The 21196-nt window shown below is 44.6% G+C and overlaps 1 protein-coding gene across 1 annotated transcript in view; it reads right to left on the bottom strand.

Annotated features, from left to right (window-relative positions):
* Positions 1–20904, bottom strand: part of MTMR12 (myotubularin related protein 12) — an 87318-nt gene extending 66414 nt beyond the window's left edge. Inside the window, exon 1 of the mRNA XM_077462903.1 lies at positions 20683–20904. Coding sequence (XP_077319029.1) covers positions 20683–20760 — 78 coding nt within the window. The 5' untranslated portion in view covers positions 20761–20904. The remainder of the gene's footprint in view (positions 1–20682) is intronic.
* Between the last annotated feature and the right edge of the window lie 292 nt (positions 20905–21196).

Below are 21196 nucleotides of genomic sequence, written 5' to 3'. Positions count from 1 at the left end.
ATAAAAAAAAAATAAAAAAAAAATTATAAAACATATGTGTAAAAAACAAAAAAAAAAAAAAAAAGTCTTTAAACTTGGTTGCTGCAGTCAAAAAATACCTTCAATATGTGAAGGGAAAAATAAAATAGTGTTAACAACGCTAACCCAAATGTTAGATACACAACACTTTATCAAACATGGGGGGAAAAAAAAAAAAAAAAAAAAAAAAAAAACAAAAAAAAAAAAAAAACACACAAACACAGCACCCCCCCCCCCTCCTGGACCGTACCAGGCCCTGCGGCCCCACCCCAAAGCACCTTGTGCCCATGTTGATGAGGAGAAGGGCCTCTTCCCAACAACCCAGGCGGGGGGGGGCTTATCAGAATATGGGAGCCCCCAGATTCTGGCCCCCTACCCTATGTGAATGAGTAAAGGGTACGATGTACACCTACTTTTTTATTTATTTATTACACAAACACACAACACAGGTTTTTAAAAAAGTACTTTATTAGACAGCTCCGGGTGTCTTCTGGCCGGGCTCCTCAGCTATCTTCCGCTCTTTTACTAGCGGAGGAGACTGGCTTTCTCCGTTGCCGCCATCCGGGGGTCTTCTTCCGACTTCGGAGGTCTTGTCCCACTCTTCGCTACTGCCAGGTCTCCGCTATCTTCTTAAGCTCTTTTACTCACGTAGGCCCGGTCATCATGGCACCCCCCCCCCATGTTGAGGGCACGCGGCCTGGTACAGTTTCCTGTGTGGCCGCATGCTCAGATAAGGGTCTGCTATGGACTTTGGGGGGACCCCCACGCTGTTTGTTTTTTTGGCGTAGGTGTTCCCCTTTAAATCCATACCAGGCGACGGGGCTTGCGAGGTGTCAATCTCGCCTATGGAGGCGGCAACATTCACTTCCGTCGCTAGTCCCGGCTACCTGGAGTCACGTTAAAAATGAATAGACTTTACCCCGTGTGTGGTCAAGTCCATTCATTTCGAAAGTCCGGCGGTAGATGTAATTGCGGTAACGCCGCCCAAGTAATGGGAACGGCATTACCATGGAGGGGAAGAGTAATCAGTTAGAGTACTCGTTACCCTCTAAAGTAACTGCGTTAAGTCACTCAGTTTATGTTAACGGAGTTACAATACTTACATCACTGCCACACACAAACACAAAATATGAAATAAAAGCTAAAAATGGAAAAACTAAAAAAGCTGAAATACCTAGCAACAAATGACGCAACAAATAAAAAAAAAGTGTTCTCTATTGGCCAATTAAAAAAAAAAAAAAAAAAAAAAAAAAAAAAAAACACCCCAAAGCTTTGCCCAGTCTTCCTCTATGAATGTTTCTGGCCTCGGTTTACTAGAAATAGAAACAAAGAGCTCATCAAAACCCCAGCAATAAACACAACAAAGAAGGAAAAAAATAAAATAAACACACAAAGTAAAATTCGGCCTATGAAGTTCCCCTCCCCAATCTGTTCATCTGAAGTTCTTCCATCAAGGTACAAATTAGGACCTGCCCTCCTCCTCCTCCACCACACCTGTCTGCAGCAACTTGGTAAACAGGTCCTGCCAGGATGAACAACTTTCACAATCGATGTATCCGCAAACCACAGCCCTGTACGGATGTCGTCATAAATTCAGCACACATGAGAAAGTGCCTACCACATCTGGCCTTCTCTGGCTTTTCAGATGAATCCGGCGACAATCTCACATCTAAGGCGACGCTGTGCGATAACACTGATCTGTAAGGCTGCACAAATGCTCTCATTTGCGATTTTGGTGAGCGTTTTGCACGCAATGTCACACATAGGGCAACCCATTAACTTTATGGGCTGCCCTATGCGCATTTGCTGCCTGAGAAGAAGCTCTGGCTCCTTTTTGGGCAACAAGCATAGTGCGTTTTTAAAACATGCATAAGGCCGCGTTCCCATCTCTGATCTGGGACAGCGAGCAAAACTGGCGCAATTCTACAATCGCAGGACACTGCGTCAGAGCTCCAATGTGAATTCTGCCCCACAACCAGTCTCCTCCTCCCAGCAACCTCAGAGCCATCAACATGGAGGATTCAGAAGTGTCCTTGTTGGATGTGGAGACTTTCATCGGCTTGGTGAGAACCCACAAGAACCTCAGTCATGCCCATTACAAGAACCGTGCCAAGCAGCAGAGGGTCTGGGAAGAAAACGACATACGATGCTTTGGCCAAAATTAAAACACCTGAAGTTTGAGAACAAGTGTAGCATGCGAAAAGTGCTAATAAAATAAAAAAAGGTATATAAATATACATGCATATTAAATGCATTTTTTTTTGTATATACAGACCAAAAGTGAGCAAATAAAAGAAGTTGACCGTTAGGCTCCAATCACACTTGTGCGACTTGTCATGCGACTTTAGTGGCATTTAAAAGTTATTTGGGGAGGAGGGTTCACTGCACGCAAACAAATGCAGACAGCCTGGATTTGTCAGCTACATCATGTTCAGGAAATGAGGAATGAGATTCTGGAACATCGCTATTGTGTCTGCAGACTTATCACATCTTGTGCAGCAGTCTGAGATCCTCTAGTTACATTGTAACAAGTTCTTGGAATGATCTACAAGGATGCAGATCATAGAAGAGAGTTCTCCACCCCCCACAACACAGGAAGGTCACAGTCACATGACTTATCACCAAACGATAAGGATTATGCTAGGCTAAGCACCATTTAGGCAAAGCAATAAAAAAAAAAAAAAACACACACTCACTTTAAAAGCAACACACTTGGCCTTTAGAAAAATATGCGGAAGAGTTCTGTATAGATTTTCTGATTACCACAGCTATAAAAAAAAAAAAAAAAAAAAAAAAAAAAAAGTATATATATATATATATATATATATATATATATATATATATATATATATATATATATATATATATATATATATATATATATATATATATTAAAAAAAATTTATTAATCAATATTATAATTTTTTTTTTTTTTTTTTAGCAGAGACCCTAGAGAATAAAAACGGTGGTCGATGCAATATTTGTGTTACTGTATTTGCACAGCGGTGTTTCAAAGTATTTAAAAAAATAAATAAATTGCATTTGAGTTTTCATGTGAAAAAGGGTTACATAATTAAGCCTCTGGGCATACCCCAGCTTAAACATACATTGTAACAGTCCTACAAGATCTAATATATTCTATAGAAACTACAAACTTAAAGCAATTGTAAGGCCCCTTTCACACTGACGTCCCGTTCAGGCCCGCCTGTCAGTTTTTCAGGCGGACCTGAACGGGTGCTCCATAGAGCTCTATGGAGCGTTGGATGTCAGCGGTGACATGTCCGCTGACATCCGACCCGCTCCGAAAAAGTGTAACGGAGGAAAAAGCTATTTTCCAGCCATCTGCGGATTGGGTGACGACGGGCACTGCGGTCCGTCGTCATCCGATCTCCCATAGGGGAGAGCGGCGCTGTGACAGGTCCGTCCCTGCGCAGTATGCAGAGACGGACCTGTCATCTCCCTGCTCAGCGGGGGATTGACGAGTGATCCCCGCTGAGCAAACGGATATCCACGGGGCAGATCAGAACTGATCCGCCCCGTGTGAAAGGACCCTAAAGGTCATTTTTTTTTTTTTTTTATAAAAAACACAACCCCCATCATACTTACCTCCACTGTGCAGCTCATTTTGCACAGAGTGGCCCCAAACCTCATCTTCTGTGGTCCCCCGAGGGCACTCGCGGCTCTCCTCCCCACATCAGATAACTCCCTAGAAGCACTCTCCTGAGGGGGGGGGGGGGGGGTGTCACCTTCCGGGCATGCTCCTGAGTCCAGCATTCGGCATCCATAGCTGCCGAATGTATGACTCTGCCCCGCCCCCCGATGCCATTGGATTTGATTGACAGCAGCGGGAGCCAATGGCTGCACTGCTATCAATCTATCCAATCAAGAGCAGCATGTCCCCGCCAGGTCAAGTTCCAGGAAAGTAAAAAAAAAAAAAAAAAAAAAAAAAAAAGAGTGGGCTGGGGGACCGGTCATTGCCAGGTGTTTTTTTACCTTAATGCATAGGATGCATTAAAGTGAAAAACACTAAGGTTTACAACCCCTTTAAACTAAACTACTCATATTGTCAAATTGGAGGGATACAGGAAGGATAATGGATCGTATATTTCAGGGAGAGATGCTGAGCATGGGGATAATGCATCTAGGTGAACCTTCCGATAACCGCAATATTAGGTCTTCACCACTACAAGACATTTAGTTAAAGGGGTTGTAAAGGTAAATGTTTTTTCACCTTAATGCATTAAGGTGAAAAACATCTGACAGTGCCTGCCCCCCCCCCCCTTGTTTTACTTACCTGACCCCTCAAAAGTCCAGCGCTCGTCCCCCGACGTCCTTTCCACTGTTCAACCTGATTGGCTGGAGTGGATGGAAAGCAGCGCAGCCATTGGCTCGCGCTGCTGTCAATCAGATCCACTGACGCGGAGCACCAGGGGGCGGGGCCGTGTGATACAGCCAGCGGCTATAGCCGCTGGCTGTATCACGGGAGCGTGCCCGCAGATGCTTCTCACCATGTGAGGGAGCTCGCATGAACATGAGAAGCACCTGCGGGAGGAGCCGAAACAGCCGCCGAGGGACCCCAGAAGAGCAGGTTCGGGGCCACTCTGTGCAAAACGAGCTGCACAGTGGAGGCAAGTATAACATTTTTTTTTTTTTTTTTTTTTTTAACAAATTCACTTTACAACCCCTTTAAAGTAAGCAAAGGGATCCAAATACGATTGTGTGGAGTTCGTTTCATGTCTAATTCTAACCACACATGCCAAATTTTGGCAAACTTAACTGGGCAGCATCTGACAAGATAGGCTGCTTTGTATAGTGGCACCACTGAGTTGATTAATGATATCCATGAATTTGAAGTGGGTTGTTTCTATTTTATCAGTAAAGCCTTCCTAGCATAAAACAGGAGTCCTATTAGAGTTCTGGTTGCTCGACGGCAGGCCAGGGAAGTCCACCAGACCCAGCAAGCAGATCAACACATTCAGAGGAACATGAATCATGGTCAAAGTTTCAATGAAGTTTGTGACCTCCGTTCAAAAGGCCTGCATCCTGGGACAGGACCATAACATGTGGCTGAGGCATCTGCTTCACCACACTTCCAACAGTTGGAGGAGGAATTTAGATAGATTTTGCATAATCTTTGGGGGTGATAAATAAACATACCCTGTAAATCAGTTTAAATTGTATCAACTGATCTGACGGAGATAAGTTGTAGAAAAATGATACTCCCAGGCTTCTAAATCCAGATCAGGGATCTCACCACGCCACTTGGAGAACAAATTCATCAGACCAAAGCAGAATGAGGGTAAATGCCTAAAGTGTATTTTATCAAAAAAAAAATATATATATATATATATATAGATATATTTTTTTTTTCTCTAATTTTTTTGTATACTGTGAAAGATGTTATGCCGAGAAAATATATACCGACATGTCATGCTTTAAAATTGTGCACGCTCATTTAATTTTCTTTTTAAAAGGTTGAGTTTAGAGTTACAGAGGTGGTCTAGGGCTAGAATTATTGCTCTCGTCCCAATGATTGCGATGATACCCCACATGCGTGGGTTGAATGCATTTTACATATACCGTATATACTCGAGTATAGGCCGACCCGAATATAAGCCGAGGCCCCCAATTTACCCCCAAAAAAACTGGCAAACTTATTGACTCGTGTATAAGCCGAGGGTGAGACATGCCTGTCCATCCCTGTGTGTGTGTCCGTCCCTGTGTGTCCGTCCATCCCTGTGTGTCCGTCCATCCCTGTGTGTGTGTGTGTGTGTGTCCATCCATCCATCCCTGTGTGTGTGTCCATCCATCCATCCATCCCTGTGTGTGTGTGTGTCCATCCATCCATCCATCCCTGTGTGCGTGTGTGTCCATCCATCCATCCATCCCTGTGTGTGTGTGTCTCCATCCATCCATCCATCCCTGTGTGTGTGTGTCTCCATCCATCCATCCCTGTGTGTGTGTGTCTCCATCCATCCATCCCTGTGTGTGTGTGTCCATGTGTGTGTGTGTGTGTGTGTGTGTGTGTCCAGCCTACCTGTGTCCCGAGCCTCCGTCCCGTGCCTTGCCTCCTTGTCTCCGTCCCGTGCCGTGCCTTGCCTCCTTGCCTCCGTCCCGTGCCTTGCCTCCTTGCCTCCGTCCCGTGTCGTGCCTTGCCTCCTTGCCTCCGTCCCGTGCCGTGCCTTGCCTCCTTGCCTCCGTCCCGTGCCTTGCCAGGATCGCCGCTCTTCGTCGGCGCCTCGGCGGACATACTACAATTCGAAAGCCGCGCCTCCGCCTGTGATAGGCGGAACACTGAATTTCCCAGCAGCCTGTGTTCCGCCTATCACGGACATCGTCTCATCCTCGTACTACGGACGAGGATGAGACGATGTCAGTGATAGGCGGAACACAGGCTGCTGGGAAATTCAGTGTTCCGCCTATCACAGGCGGAGGCGGAGGCGGAGGCGGAGGCGCGGCTTTCAAATTGTAGTATGTCCGCCGTCTGTCTGCTCGATACGCTGATCGAGCAGTCAGACGGCGATGACTCGAGTATAAGCCGAGGGGGGCACTTTCAGCCTCAAAAAAGAGGCTGAAAATCTCGGCTTATACTCGAGTATATACGGTATGCAGGTGTGACTTTACATATGTGGGCGCTTCTGCACGTGAGCATGGAGGGATGGAGTGCTAAAAAAAAAAAATAATAAAAAAAAATAATAATAATAAACCCCCACCTTATTTTTATACTGTCCATTTTCTTTTTTTTATTCCTATTACAAGAAATGTAACCATCCCTTGTAACAGAAATAAGCACGACATGTCCTAAACATCTTGTTACACCCACCAGAGTTTTAGATTTCACAATTATTTTCAACACAAAATGGAGCTTATGTGCTTAAAATACAGGATTTTTAAAAAGCAGCAGCAAACCTGCTGCCCTTACATGGTTGCTAAGTAAAGCGCCCCGTTCCACCGAGCTCGCGGGCAGAAGTGAACACATACGCAAGTCGCACACACATATGAAGACAGTGTTCAAACCACACGTGAAGTATCACTGTGATCATTAGAGCGAGAGCAATAATTCTAGCACTAGACCTACTGTAACAAAACTGGTAACCTGTAAAAAGTTTTAAACGTCACCTATGGAGATTTTTAAGGGTCAAAGTTTGTTGCCATTCCACGACTGGGTGCAATTTTGAAGTGTGACATGTTGGGTATCAATTTACTCTGCGCAATATTAACAACAAAAATATATATATATATATATATATATATATATATATATATATATATATATATAATTTATTAAATAAAAAATAAAATAAAAATTGGGCTAACTTTACTGTTAGAAGCCTGAAGTCCCGATACGTCATAACCAGCATGGACGTTGGAACACAGGCTGGTCTGCAGATAGCGTTCCTCAACAGACACAGATAACAGCTCTGGTAAAAACCATCCCCGTGCAGCCAATACCTTTTAAAGGAATTTTTATCATAGATGCCTATGCTGAAAAAAAAAGGTTTTAAAGGATCTTAAACAATGAGGAGACCTCCGTTTATATATTCCATGCCTGTACACCCTTGATTTTGAGCGCCACCACAGGAGGCCAACCCACAAAGCGGAAGTATCCAGTGAAAGTCGCAGAGGGATAGGTGCCCCCCCCCAAGAGACCAAAAAGCACAGTTGACTGTGCAGGAGTCCAACTCATCTGGTGAGTGCGGTACCAAACAGTGGTGGAATTACAGTAACCTTTGGAGCATGGAGCACCAAGCACTTTGTTTTTCTGTATTTGCACACATTATCACGAGTCACTTTACATTGTATAAATCAAGTCACTATTACAAAAAAAAAAAAAAAAGGGGTTGCAAGACCGCCGCGCATGCTTTGACAAAGTATTGCAACGACTGCCATTTTATTCTCTAGGGTGTCTGAATGAATAATATATATGTATTTTTTTTTTACTTGTAAATACCAAGTCTGAAAAAAAAAAAAAAAAAAAAAAAAACAGACTTGGTCCATAAGTAGTTAAAAGGGCCAGGATCCACTATATATTTTTTGGGGTTACGAAGCCACCAAAAATTTCCAAAGCAGCCAGATTTCATCTATTGTTCTGAACATGGCAGGATGCATCTGATTGGTTTCAATGCTGAAACACACACTTTTCATGGTCATACCAAAAATCCTTTGGCTGCGTGTCCTCCAGTGTTCGGTTACCACACCGCATCTAAAAACAAAGCACCACAAGCCCGGTGATATGTAATAAAACGCCGGTACTAACCTGTGATTAAATAAATTGCAGTTTAATGTTTTCAGTAAATATTATCATTGAGTGTTGCCATAGTATCTTATTACAGAACTTCCCAGAATCCCGTTGTCATAGAGAACACCCATAATGAGGTCACATAATAAAATACGATTCAATGACAGGATACATGAGTACCATGCGCCAACGCACCAGATCCCTTCTCCTAATGGATTTTCTATGATGCTGCAAGGACACTTGGATAGTAATTGCTCAGTTGCACGATTGTAGAAAAGACACATCATTGTAGAAAAAAATCCAGAGTATCTTCATGTTGTCACACAGACAGATCCAAGTCAACCCAACATCTAAACATACAGTATCTCAAAAAGTGAGTACACCCCTCACATTTTTGTAACCATTTTATTCTATCTTTTCATGTGACAACACTGAAGAAATGACACTTTGCTACAATGTAAAGTAGTGAGTGTACAGCTTGTATAACAGTGTCAATTTGCTGTCCCCTCAAAATAATCCAACACACAGCCATTAATGTCTAAACTGCTGGCAACAAAAGTGAGTACACCCCTAAGTGAAATTGTCCAAATTGTGCCCAATTAGCCATTTTCCCTCTCTGGTTGTCATCGCTCTCACTCTCTCATACTGGTCACTGGAGGTTCAACATGGCACCTTATTGCAAAGAACTCTTAGGATTTGAAAAAAAAGAATTGTTGCTCTATATAAAGATGACCTAGGCTATAAGAAGAAGATTGTCAAGACCCTGAAACCAGTACGGTGGCCAAGACCATACAGCAGTTTAACAGGACAGGTTCCATTTAGAACAGGCCTGGCCATGGTCGGCCAAAGAAGCTGAGTACGCGTGAAAACTTAAGAACCTGCTCTCAATCTTTTGTTGGCCGAGATTCCGCCAGCAAAAGTCCGATGGAGCATACACACAATCGCATTTTCCGACCAAAAGCGCTCATCTGACTTTTGCTGGCGGAATTTCTGATCTTGTGTACGGGGCATTAGTGTGGCCGAGTGCTGGGTGTTCCAAGATGGTCGTGACGTTACGCCACGAAATCTGACGGAACACCTCCTCTTCTGGTGTGACGCGGTGCAATCCGAGCCCATTCAAAATCAATGGGCTCGAATCGCATCACACGGATTTGCACGTGTTGCAGTTCATGTGTGCTTCGCAAGCAGGTAATAGTGAACCGGGGATACCTGCTCAGTGCAGTGGTATTGCACACAGCGGCCCCAAACCTCCTCTTCTCTAATCCCCTGCCGGTGCTCCTAGCACCTCCTCTTCTCAGTGGGCCCCCAAAGGAAACTCACTCCCGAGCTGGGCTGTGTGCATCTACTGAAACCTACAGTGCAGGTCAACCCCACCCCCTCCACTCCCTTGTCACAGGATCAGATCCATCAAAAAAAAAAACGACATGCGGACCTAATCAGACTGCCCATGTGGCTTTGGTCTTGTGTTGATGGCATCAGTTTCAGCCTAGCATCAAACTGGGAACCGCATGTGAAGCGCATTCCTGAGCCCATTCATTTGTGATGGCTCAAATTGGATCTCATCCGCATCAAAAAAATAAATAAAAAAAAATAAAAAATAAAAAAGTGCCGGTGCCTTTTCTTAGCTGCACTGGAAATCAGATTGGATGGGTGTTTATACCCATTGGATCCTGTTCAAACGCACTGCATTTGTGACCTGCTTTTGAGGGGTCATTAACCTTTAATTGGACACACACAGCAGATCAATTGCAATGCAGGAAATGCGTCAACGTGAACACAGGCTGAGAGGGGTCCAAGATCATTCAATGACGGGTGCAGCAGGCTTCCTCCTGACATGCTTCAAGAGAATTGTGCATTCCCATAGACTTGTAAAGGAATGTAAAACATGCTTGAAGAGAATAAAAGCCTGTCGGCACAGGTTGTGTCTGCTGCATCACCCCACTGCCGGGTCCATGGTGAGGGATTACCAGCCACAAATGTAGACATCACCCAGGGCTGTCTTCTGTCAGCTGGAAGAAAGGAAGGATGTCATCCGCTGCACTGGAAGGGTTGTAGCACTCAAAATATGTAAAAACTAACCACTTCCATAGAAATCTGGCAATTCTATGTGTACCATCTAATATCTGTCACCACAGGGCACCCTGATGCCCTCCCCGTCTAAATAAATCCCGACTTTATCACAGCTGCTACTTGCATTGATAATTCCATACAAAACTAAATAAAATAAAAAAGTCCGCTCATGAAATCTACACATATCTGGGTACAACACCGAACAAGTCTAAAGTGTTCTCCGATTGGTTGAGGTGGTGAGGAAGGGCAGTGACGTCACACTACACTTTATCCAGAGAACACTTTGCATTCACTCAGAAAATACAGCACTCTGAATGGTGTCCGTGCTCAGAGGCTGACCTCCTATATTCACAATGAAGCAGGCCAGCCATTCAGCATGGAATCCAGAAGCATGTGGAGATGACGGGGAGTAGTGGAATCTACTTCAGTGACTTCCAGCTTCTAGGGGGCATCGGCCAGGTATAGTATACATGTCCAGCTGAGCGACCAATCTGTACATCACCGGACATGGGTGTTTATACAAGGACAATGCCTGCTATTCCAATACAGTATTTTTTAGAGCCGGTGGTTGGCTCTCTTGTAAAAACCAATCCTAGGGACCCAACTAGCCGCTGGACAGCTTTTACATGCTGCGGAAGGGGGCGCGTTCTGCCGCCTTCCATGGCTTGCTGGGGGGTCTCCTGTCCCACTGGGAGACCCGAGCGAACAGCCGGCTCATCTGCTGTCTGGTTGGATAGTCGAACAAAGCCAGGATCAGCTTTGATGGGCTCTCCACTATAGTAACCCAGAAGCAATGACCTGACATTAGGGATGCACTGATACTAGTATCAATATCGGTGCCGATACCGAGTATTTGCGCATTATTATAATATTTATAAACTTTAAAAGAAAAAGAAACAATGTTTCTTTTTGTATATCTGTTTCTTCAGCTGCAGATCAAAAGGGATGAACAAATCTTCCTCTGTTTAACCCCTTAATTTACTCTAATTTGGAGCTGAAACAACTAATCAATTATGAAATTAATCGATTACATTCGGCCAGTAACATAACGGCGGGGAAAAAAAATAATCACTAAAATGAGCCCTTTATAGTACAAAAAGAGCAAATAATTGCTACTGTAAATATTACGTTCACTGTTCTACAGTAAAAAAAAAAAAAAAAAAAAAAATGAACCTCTTACAGGGGTAGTGATTATCTGCTTCTTTTCTACTATAAAGTGCTAATTTTTGTTTTCTTTTAACCCCATTACACTACTAGTAACGTCTTAGACCTGGTTCAAATCTATGTGTTTATTGGGGCTTTTTGCAGAAATGCACTACAGTTCATTTACATGGTTTCCTATGGGACACGTTCACATCTGAAAGGGTCAGGGACTTTTAACCACTTTCAGACCGGACCATTTTGCTGGTAAATGACCAGAGGTCTTTTTACACTTTGGCACTGCGCTGCTTTAACTGGTAATTGCGCGGTCATGCAATGTTGTACCCAAACAAAATTTGCGTCCTTTTCTTCCCACAAATAGAGCTTTCTTTTGATGGTATTTGATTGCCTCTGCGATTTTTATTTTTTGTGATATAAACGTAAAAAGACCGCAAATTTTGAAAAAAAATGATATTTTCTACTTTTTGTTATTAGAAAAATCCAATAAACTCAATTTTAGTCATACATTTAGGCCAAAATGTATTCAGCCACATGTCTTTGGTAAAAAAAAAAAGTCAATAATTGTATATTTATTGGTTTGCGCAAAAGTTGTCACATCTACAAACTAAGGTACGTTTTCTGGAATTTACGCAGCTTTTAGTTTACGACTGCCTATCTCATTTCTTGAGGTGCTAAAATGGCAGGGCAGTACAAAACCCCCCCAAATGACCCCATTTTGGAAAGTAGACCCCCTAAGGAAATTGATAAGAGGCATGTTGAGCCCATTGAATATTTTATTTTTTTGCCTCAAGCGATTGAATAATGACAAAAAAAAATTTTTTTTTTTTTTTTTTTTTTTTTTTTTTTTACACAAAGTTGTCACTAAATGATATATTGCTCACACATGCTATGGGCATATGTGAAATGACACCCCAAAATAAATTCTGCTGCTTCTCCTGAGTACGGGGATACCACATATGTGGGACTTTTTTGGAGCCTAGCCGCGTACGGGGCCCCGAAAACCAAGCACCGCCTTCTGGCTTTCTAAGGGCGTAAATTTCTGAGTTCACTTCTCACTACCTATTACAGTTTTGAAGGCCATAAAATGCCAAGATGGCACAAAACCCCCACAAATGACCCCATTTTAGAAAGTAGACACCCCAAGCTATTTGCTGAGAGGCATGTTGAGTCCATGGAATATTTTATATTTTGCCACAAGTTGCGGGAAAATTACAAACTTTTTTTTTTTTTTTTTTTTTCACAAAGTTGTCACTAAATGATATATTGCTCACGCATGCCATGGGCATATGTGAAATTACACCCCAAAATAAATTCTGCTGCTTCTCCTGAGTACGGGGATACCACATATGTGGGACTTTTTGGGAGCCTAGCCGCGTACGGGGCCCCGAAAACCAAGCACCACCTTCAGGCTTTCTAAGGGCGTTACAGTTTTGAAGGCCATAAAATGCCAAGATGGCACAAACCCCCCCCAAAGGACCCCATTTTGGAAAGTAGACACCCCTAAATTTAGGGGTACACTAGTGAGACTAGGTAATAAATGGCGGGTGCCCTGAAACTATAAAAAAATAACTAACCAACCAGCGTCACCTGTAACAGTTATATGGTGATCACTGGTGAAAGGGTTAACTAGGGGGCAATCAGGGGGCTTTATGCGGTAGTATATGGGGGTCCCTGGCGCTATAAAAAGCTGCGGCGAACCTAAATACCTACCTGCCTAACTAGCGTCACCTGTGACACTAATACGGCGATCAGAAAAAAGATTGCTTATTAGGCTGGGTTCACACTGGAGCGATGCGGGAATGCCACGAATGCGCGGCGGGTTCCCGCATCGCATGCCTCCCGGCGGCAGTTCACACTGCCCTATGCGAACTGCTGGGAGTGTCAGTGAAATGTTAATGACACCCCCAGATCAGTTCGCATATCGCAGTGCGATCTGCAAACTTGGATCGCATGGTGTGAACACCCATGCGATCCGATTCTGCTGCGGACCAAAAAAGGGTCCCGTGCGAGTTTGCGGCGGGTGCGACACGAATTCAGCCATACTATCTGTATAGCTGAACTCGAATCGCACAGAGATCGGATGTGATTTGCACTGCGGTGCGAATCACATCCGTTCTCATAAACCGCTGCAATGTGAACCCAGCCTTAGTGACACTGGCGACGGGGGGTGATCACGGGGTTAAACCTTTATTGGGGGGGTTAGGGGGGTACCTTAGAACTAAAGGGGGCTAACCCTAACTGCCCTAACAGTTATTACAGTCACAAATGACACCCGCCAGGTGATCAGGGGGTTAAACCTTTATTATTAGGTAATAAATGGCGGGTGCCCTGAAACTATAAAAAAATAACTAACCAACCAGCGTCACCTGTAACAGTTATATGGTGATCACTGGTGAAAGGGTTAACTAGGGGGCAATCAGGGGGCTTTATGCGGTAGTATATGGGGGTCCCTGGCGCTATAAAAAGCTGCGGCGAACCTAAATACCTACCTGCCTAACTAGCGTCACCTGTGACACTAATACGGCGATCAGAAAAAAGATCGCTTATTAGGCTGGGTTCACACTGGAGCGATGCGGGAATGCCACGAATGCGCGGCGGGTTCCCGCATCGCATGCCTCCCGGCGGCAGTTCACACTGCCCTATGCGAACTGCTGGGAGTGTCAGTGAAATGACACCCCCAGATCAGTTCGCATATCGCAGTGCGATCTGCAAACTCGGATCGCATGGTGTGAACACCCATGCGATCCGATTCTGCTGCGGGCCAAAAAAAGGGTCCCGTGCGAATTTGCGGCGGGTGCGGCGGGTGCGGCGAATGGCTGAACTCGAATCGCACAAAGATCGGATGTGATTTGCACTGCAGTGCGGTGCGAATCACATTCGTTCTCATAAACCGCCGCAATGTGAACCCAGCCTTAGTGACACTGGCGACGGGGGTTGATCACGGGGTTAAACCTTTATTGGGGGGGTTGGGGGGGTACATTAGAACTAAAGGGGGCTAACCCTAACTGCCCTAACAGTTATTACAGTCACAAATGACACCAATGCAAAAAAAAAAAATGACATTGGTGTCACTGTGACTGGGGGGGCAGGGGTAATTGGGGGGGGTGATCGGGGGGGTGTGAGTGTGCCTGGCATGTTCTACTGTGTGTGTAGAGTGTTGGTGCAACTCACCGATCCGCTCTCCTCCGTGTCGGAACGAAAAATACCGACACGGAGGAGAGAATACATCACTTCCTCTCCTGTGTTTACATTACAGGAGAGGAAGTGATGTCACGGGGGATTCCTATTCGTCGGGAGCGATCGCGAGGGGGTGGCCATGAACGAATGGCCGTCCCCTCGTCCGGGATCGCTCCCGCACGAATACCGACCGCCGCAGGCACCGGGCGGGGGCCCGATCGGGCCCCCGACCTGGGGGAAGGCAGGGACGTACATGTAAGCCCTTATGCCTGCCCGTGCCATGCTGTCGACGTACATCGTCGTGCGGCGGTCGGGAAGTGGTTAAAACGCAAAACAGTGCTTTATTGGTTCAATATACTTCAATGGAGAAGCTGCAGAAAAAGCATGTAATGCGTTTTTGCACCAATTTGTGTTTTTTAATCTGCCCAAAGAAAATGCAAATTGCAGCAAAATCAGGTGCGCAAAAAAAATCAAAGTGCACAGCAAAAAGCACTGCAGAAACAGATCAAAGGCAAACTGCATAGGTGTGTACCGAGCCTTAGGCAGGCCACATGGATCAATTTTCAGATGAGAATATTCAGATGAAAAATCTTTGTACATTCGCTGAATGAAAGAATTATGTTTGAAATTTTCACTTGTTTTTAAAATGAATGTCATTTCTGAACGAAAACCACATACACTGTCTGAAAATTCCTTTGACTAAAGAAGTTTTCCAAATTTTTCTGTCACTGTGGTTGAAAATGAACGTCAATTTGACCCATTTTTTTTTTTTTTTATTTCTTTTTACACTGATCAGCCAACTAATAATTATGAAAATAATCGTTAGTTGCAGCCCTACTCTAATTAGCCTCCATTTAATTATTATTTTCCTGCTTCCCCCCCCCCCCCCCCCCCCTTTTTGTTCATGTCTATTTTATAAAACGCTAAAACTAAAACTTTTTTTTTCTTTGTAAGTGAATATTTTTACACATATTAACATATATTTACAAATTCCACATTGAAAAAGAGCAAAAAAAAAATATAAATTATATATATATATATATATATATATATATATATATATATATATATATATATATATATATATATATATATATATATATATATATATATATATATATATATATATATATATATATATACACCCCCCCCCCCATTTGTAAACAACTTTTCAATGCTTTGTACCATTGCTGACAGGTGAAGTTAAAACAAAAAAACAGTTGAAGTAAGTATCGGGGTGTACAAAAAAAAAAGTATTGGCGCATCCCTACCCAACATCATTTCTGGTTTATCCTGATGTCAACTGTTTTTTTTTTTGTTTTTTTTATTCCTTTCAAAAAGTTGCAGTTTAGCCAGGTAAACAAGAGAGGAAAAACACATTTATCAAATGACAACCAAGAGCAAGATCACACCATTTAGATCCATAAGACATAGTATATGAGCACACAATACAAACATTAACCTGATAATCAATGTACAGGGAATATATAAGGCATTAGAGGTGGCGGCGGCATGGAATATTCGCAGATTTAAGGCCTCTTTCACACGGGGCGGCTCAGTGATGATCCACCCCATGGACATCAGCTTGCAAGCGGGTATCGCTCCGTCGATCATCGCTGAGCAGGAAGATGACAGGTCTGTCTCTGTACACTGTGTGGGGACAGACCTGTCAGAGCGCCGCTCTCCCCTATGGGGGGGGGGGGGGGGAAAAAAAAAAAAAAAAATAAAAAAAAAAAAAAGAGTCAGTCATCACCCAACCCCATGACGGATGGAAAAGTAAGTTTTTCCTCCGTCACACTTTTTCGAATCGGAGCGGGTCGGATGTCAGCTGACATGTCACCGCTGACATCCGACGCTCCATAGAGCTCTATGGAGCGTCCATTCAGGTCCGCCTGAAAACCGACAGGCGCACCTGAATGGATTGGCCGTGTGAAAGGCCTAAAACTGTGCAACTATATAAAAAACACACAACAATATATATCGGGAAGCTGGGCAGCGGCATTTTTAAAATAATCAAAAGCATTCAGAAACACTGATCTTAGGGTTTTGAATGCTTTTAAGGGCAGAGGAGGGATTTGGGGGGCCGTCTAGATCCCAGATCTCTCCATAAAGAGTACCTGTCACATGGATGTGTACATTCCTTGCGACAGCAATAAAAGTGATCAAAAAAAACAAACAAACAAACACATTAACAGGGTAAAAGTAAAAAACTAAAGAAAATGTATGTTAAGTGCCTATGACCCACGCACATCCCCATGGAGCATCAGATTATGGGCAGTAATTCTAGCACCACACCTCCTCTGTACATCCAAAGTAATAACCTGTAAAGGCTTTTAAAAATGTCGCCTAGGGATAGTAAAATTGATGCTGTTTGTCACTGTGGCACGGGCGTGCGCAAAATTTTAAAAAGTGTTTTAAATGTTACATGATGGAATGTTGAAATTCTTCTTGCTAGCAAGTACTATGTATGTGTTAAACTTTTTATACAAAATTGTTTACTTGATTATAAATCTTTATTATTAGAAATGTATTGTTCTTTAAAGAGGAAGTAAACCCTGATGGGTTTACTTCCTCTTTTTTTCCCTGCAAAGGTAAAGCATAATGGACTACTATGCATCGCATAGTAGCTCATTATGTGTCACTTACCTGACACAGGAGCCAGCGAAGTCGCCGCTGTCCCCTGTAGTCCGCCGCATCCATGTTGCTTGTGGCGTCTCGCAGCTCCGACGAATCACAGCGGCGCAACCGCGATGACGTCACTCCCGCGCATGCGCACGGGAGTCGCGCCTCGCAGCTCCGCCGCTGTCATACGGCGAAGCCGCGATGACGTCACTCCTGCGCATGCACACGGGAGTCGACAAATTTGGCAAATCCATTCTTGGATTTGCCGCATTTAGTGCGCCTGCACGCCGCTGTCTACGGCGCATGCGCCGTAGACAGCGGTGCCCATTTTCGGGCAAATATCTCCTAAACCATATAGGTTTAGGAGATATTGCTTGGACCTACAGGTAAGCCTTAATCTAGGCTTACCTATAGGTCCAAGTTGTTTGGAAGGGTTTACTTCCTCTTTAACAATGCTATAGATACATTTTCCTCTTCATACACCCCTGAAGGAGGAGAAAGCTTGTACTCTGAAACACGTTGGGTACAAAGAGGCCTTCATATGTGTTTATAAATATGGTGACAACATCAGAAATTGTTTAAACATTCCATCGTTCTATATCTACATATGTACTATTTTAGTGCAGGGGTTGACAAATTTGCTTTGAATTTAGGAGCCAGTTAAAAAAGTTAGGAGCCAGTTTTTTTTTTTTTTTTTTGTTTTTAGAGTGGTATGGATTGTCAGCTCCCGAGGGAAGGCCACTCATTTTCACCCCCTATCCCTAACTCACAATGGAGCACCCAGTCAATAACTCCAATGAAACGCTGTTACATCAGGGTTATGGGCTGACCAGAAAGAGCAAGGCTGGCAACAGGTGGCACTGGCAGGTGACACTGGTTGGAACTGGCGGTGGCATGTGGCACTGATTGGCAGGTGGCACTGGTTTGAAAGTGGTAGGTGGCCCTGGTTGGTGATGGCAGGTGGTCCTGGTTGGCGGTGGCACTAGTCACTGGCAGATGGCACTGATTGGCGGTGGCACTGGTTGGCATTGGCAGGTGGCACTGATTGGCGTTGGCAGGTGGCACTGCCAGATGACATTGGCAGGTGACACTGGTTGGCATTGGCAGGTGACACTATTGGCACTGGCAGATGACACCGAGCGGTGGTACGTGGCACCGATTGGCAGGTGGCCCTGGTTGGCGATGGCACTAGTTGTCACTGGCAGATGGCACTGATTGGTGGTGGCACTGGTTGGTGTTGGCAGGTGGCACTGGTTGCAGGTGGTATTGATTGGCGGTGGCACTGGTTGGCACTAGCGGGGGCAGGTTTCACACAGAGCACTCTGTTACTGAAATGTAACAGAGGAGCTGTCAGAATTGAGCTTAATGTCGGAATGGTGCGGGACCCGGCCGGGTGGGCGGAACTCAGCAGCTATCATACACCAGCCAACTATTGGGCTGCTTAAGAAAAGGGGTGGGGCCACATAAACGTAGCGGCCCGCCCAGATACCATTGGCTGGTGTTTGATAGCTGCTGGGTCCCGCCCACCCCGACATCAAGCTGAAATCTGACAGATCCTCCTCTCTCCATTGCTTGTCAGTTTCACACACTTAGCGCAGCGCCGCAAAGCGTGGAGGAGGGAGGAGGACGGCAGTCAGTGTTATGCTCTGCATGTCTGGGGCATCAATAGTGAGTGGGCTGGTGGCAGCTTAGGCGCCAGGTTGCGATTTCTGGTTGCATTGGCGACCTGGGGTTTGTCGAGCCCTGTTTTAGTGATCATGTTTAATAATTAATATTTTTGTACGCTAAATACTTTGTACACTCTGTCAACTATACTTCTATGTGCCTTTACAGTCCACCTTCGGGGATATTTTCTTTTTGCAAATTTTAAAGTGGGACATGTTTGGTATCCATTTACTCAGTGTAACATCTTTTACATTTTACAAAAACATTGGGTTCTGTATTGTGTTTTTGTGCATTCAAATCTAGAAAAGTATATATTTTTCCCAAAATTTTTTTGAAAAGCCACAAATCTCATGTGACATAAAAATTTGCAATGACTGTCATTTTATTCTCTAGGGCCTGTGCTTAAAAAAATAAAATAAAAAAAAAAACACAAGTTACCGCCACCAAACTCAACTGCCACTGAAGAATGCAGTGTGATTCCTGTCCAAATCGCATGCAGTTGCCACACCAGGCTGTACCTAGGTACTAGCAATCACAAACAAGCATTTAATCCTCAATACTTATATTGAACAATGCAACACATGCAGTATAGATTGCACATATGTGCCAATCAGAAACGATCTACTGAAAACAATAATTTACTATATCTGCATTGTGATCAGTTGTCGGACACACACATTGATACAAAATATATAAGAGAGATATATATATATATATATATATATATATATATATATATATATATATATATATATATATATATAATATAATATAGAGATCTAGATATATATATATAATATAGAGATAGAGATAGAGATATATATATATATATATATATATATATCTCTATCTATCTATCTATCTATCTATATCTACACACACATTTATTTTTAATAATAATGCCTGGTAGGGACAGCCGGGTATAGAGGGCAGACAGTCTGAGTGGCAGCAATACAGACAGTAATCAGCAGAGAGGAGAGTGATTGGGAAGGGCAGCAGACACAGAGTGCAGGTAACAGAAAAGATGTAACTGGTATAGGCTGAGAGTGGGCACATAGGGCAGAGGACAGCAGGGGGTAGTTGGTAGGATAGCAGGCACAGAATGGTAGGGGACAGTGAAGGGTGGCTGGTAGGACAGGAGGGCACAATTGAGGGGGGGAGTTGGTAGGACAGGAGGGCACAGTGAAAGGGCAGTTGATAGGATAGGAGGATACAGTGAAGGGGCAGTTGATAGGATACAAGGGTACACAGTGGTTGGGTACAGGGGTAGTTGGTAGGATAGGGGGGCACAGCAAAGGGGCAGTCGGTAGGATAGGAGGGCACAGCAAAGGGGCAGTCGGTAGGATAGGAGGGCACACAGTGGCTGTGTACAGGGGGTAGTTGGTAGGATAGGAGGGCACAGTGAAGGGGTAGTTGGTAGGATAGGAGGGCACAGCAAAAGGGCAGTCGGTAGGATAGAAGGGCACACAGTGGCTGTGTACAGGGGTAGTTGGTAGGATAGGAGGGCACAGTGAAGGGGTAGTTGGTAGGATAGGTGGGCACAGCAAAGGGGCAGTCGACAGGAGGGCACGCAGTGGCTGGGTAGGGGGGTAGTTGGTAGGATAGCAGGGCACAGTGAAGGGGTAGGATAGGAGGGCACACAGTGGCTGGGTAGTTGGTAGGATAGCAGGGCACAGGAGGGGGATGATGGGGACGGTGGCACTGGGTATTCTCCGGTCTCCCCCACTCACCTCCGGGGTGAGGTAGGACACGAAGGACGGCTGTTTGGGGGACTTGGCCGCCCCTCCTCCGGCTCCCAGCCCCAGCATGACCCGATCCAGCCGCTCCGCTCTCTGCCCGGCGCTCCCTCTACAGCGGATACAGCAGCCACACCCACTCGCGCCGCCATTGGCTGTCACCGGTCTACAACCAAAGAGGCGGGGACCACAAGCTCTCCTCCTACCTGCTTGATCTTCCGTAATAAGCGTCTGATGATTGGACGAGCAGCCTGACAATCTGCAGTGATTGTTTGTATCCTCCACGGTCAGGATGTAACTCATGATTGGCTGAGTAGTTCCTGATTGCAGTGGGCGGGGCAGGGGAGTGTCAGGAGTTTTCCCAATGTCAAAGCACTGTCCAATCAGTGCGCTGAGCTGGGTACATTGAAGATAGTGGCTGGTCTGGCTGGGTGGGAGAGATCAGACAGTGATCATAGAGGGAATGGATGGACAGTAGAGTTCTACAGGGACAACGTCTACCATGCGG

This window comes from Lithobates pipiens, unplaced genomic scaffold (assembly GCF_037356315.1).
Source record: "Lithobates pipiens isolate NorthernLeopardFrog02 unplaced genomic scaffold, aLitPip1_a1.2 Scaffold_3, whole genome shotgun sequence".
Classification (NCBI taxonomy): Eukaryota; Metazoa; Chordata; class Amphibia; order Anura; family Ranidae; genus Lithobates; species Lithobates pipiens.
Note: the sequence above shows the minus strand (reverse complement) of the source record. Positions and strands in the feature narration are given on the sequence as shown.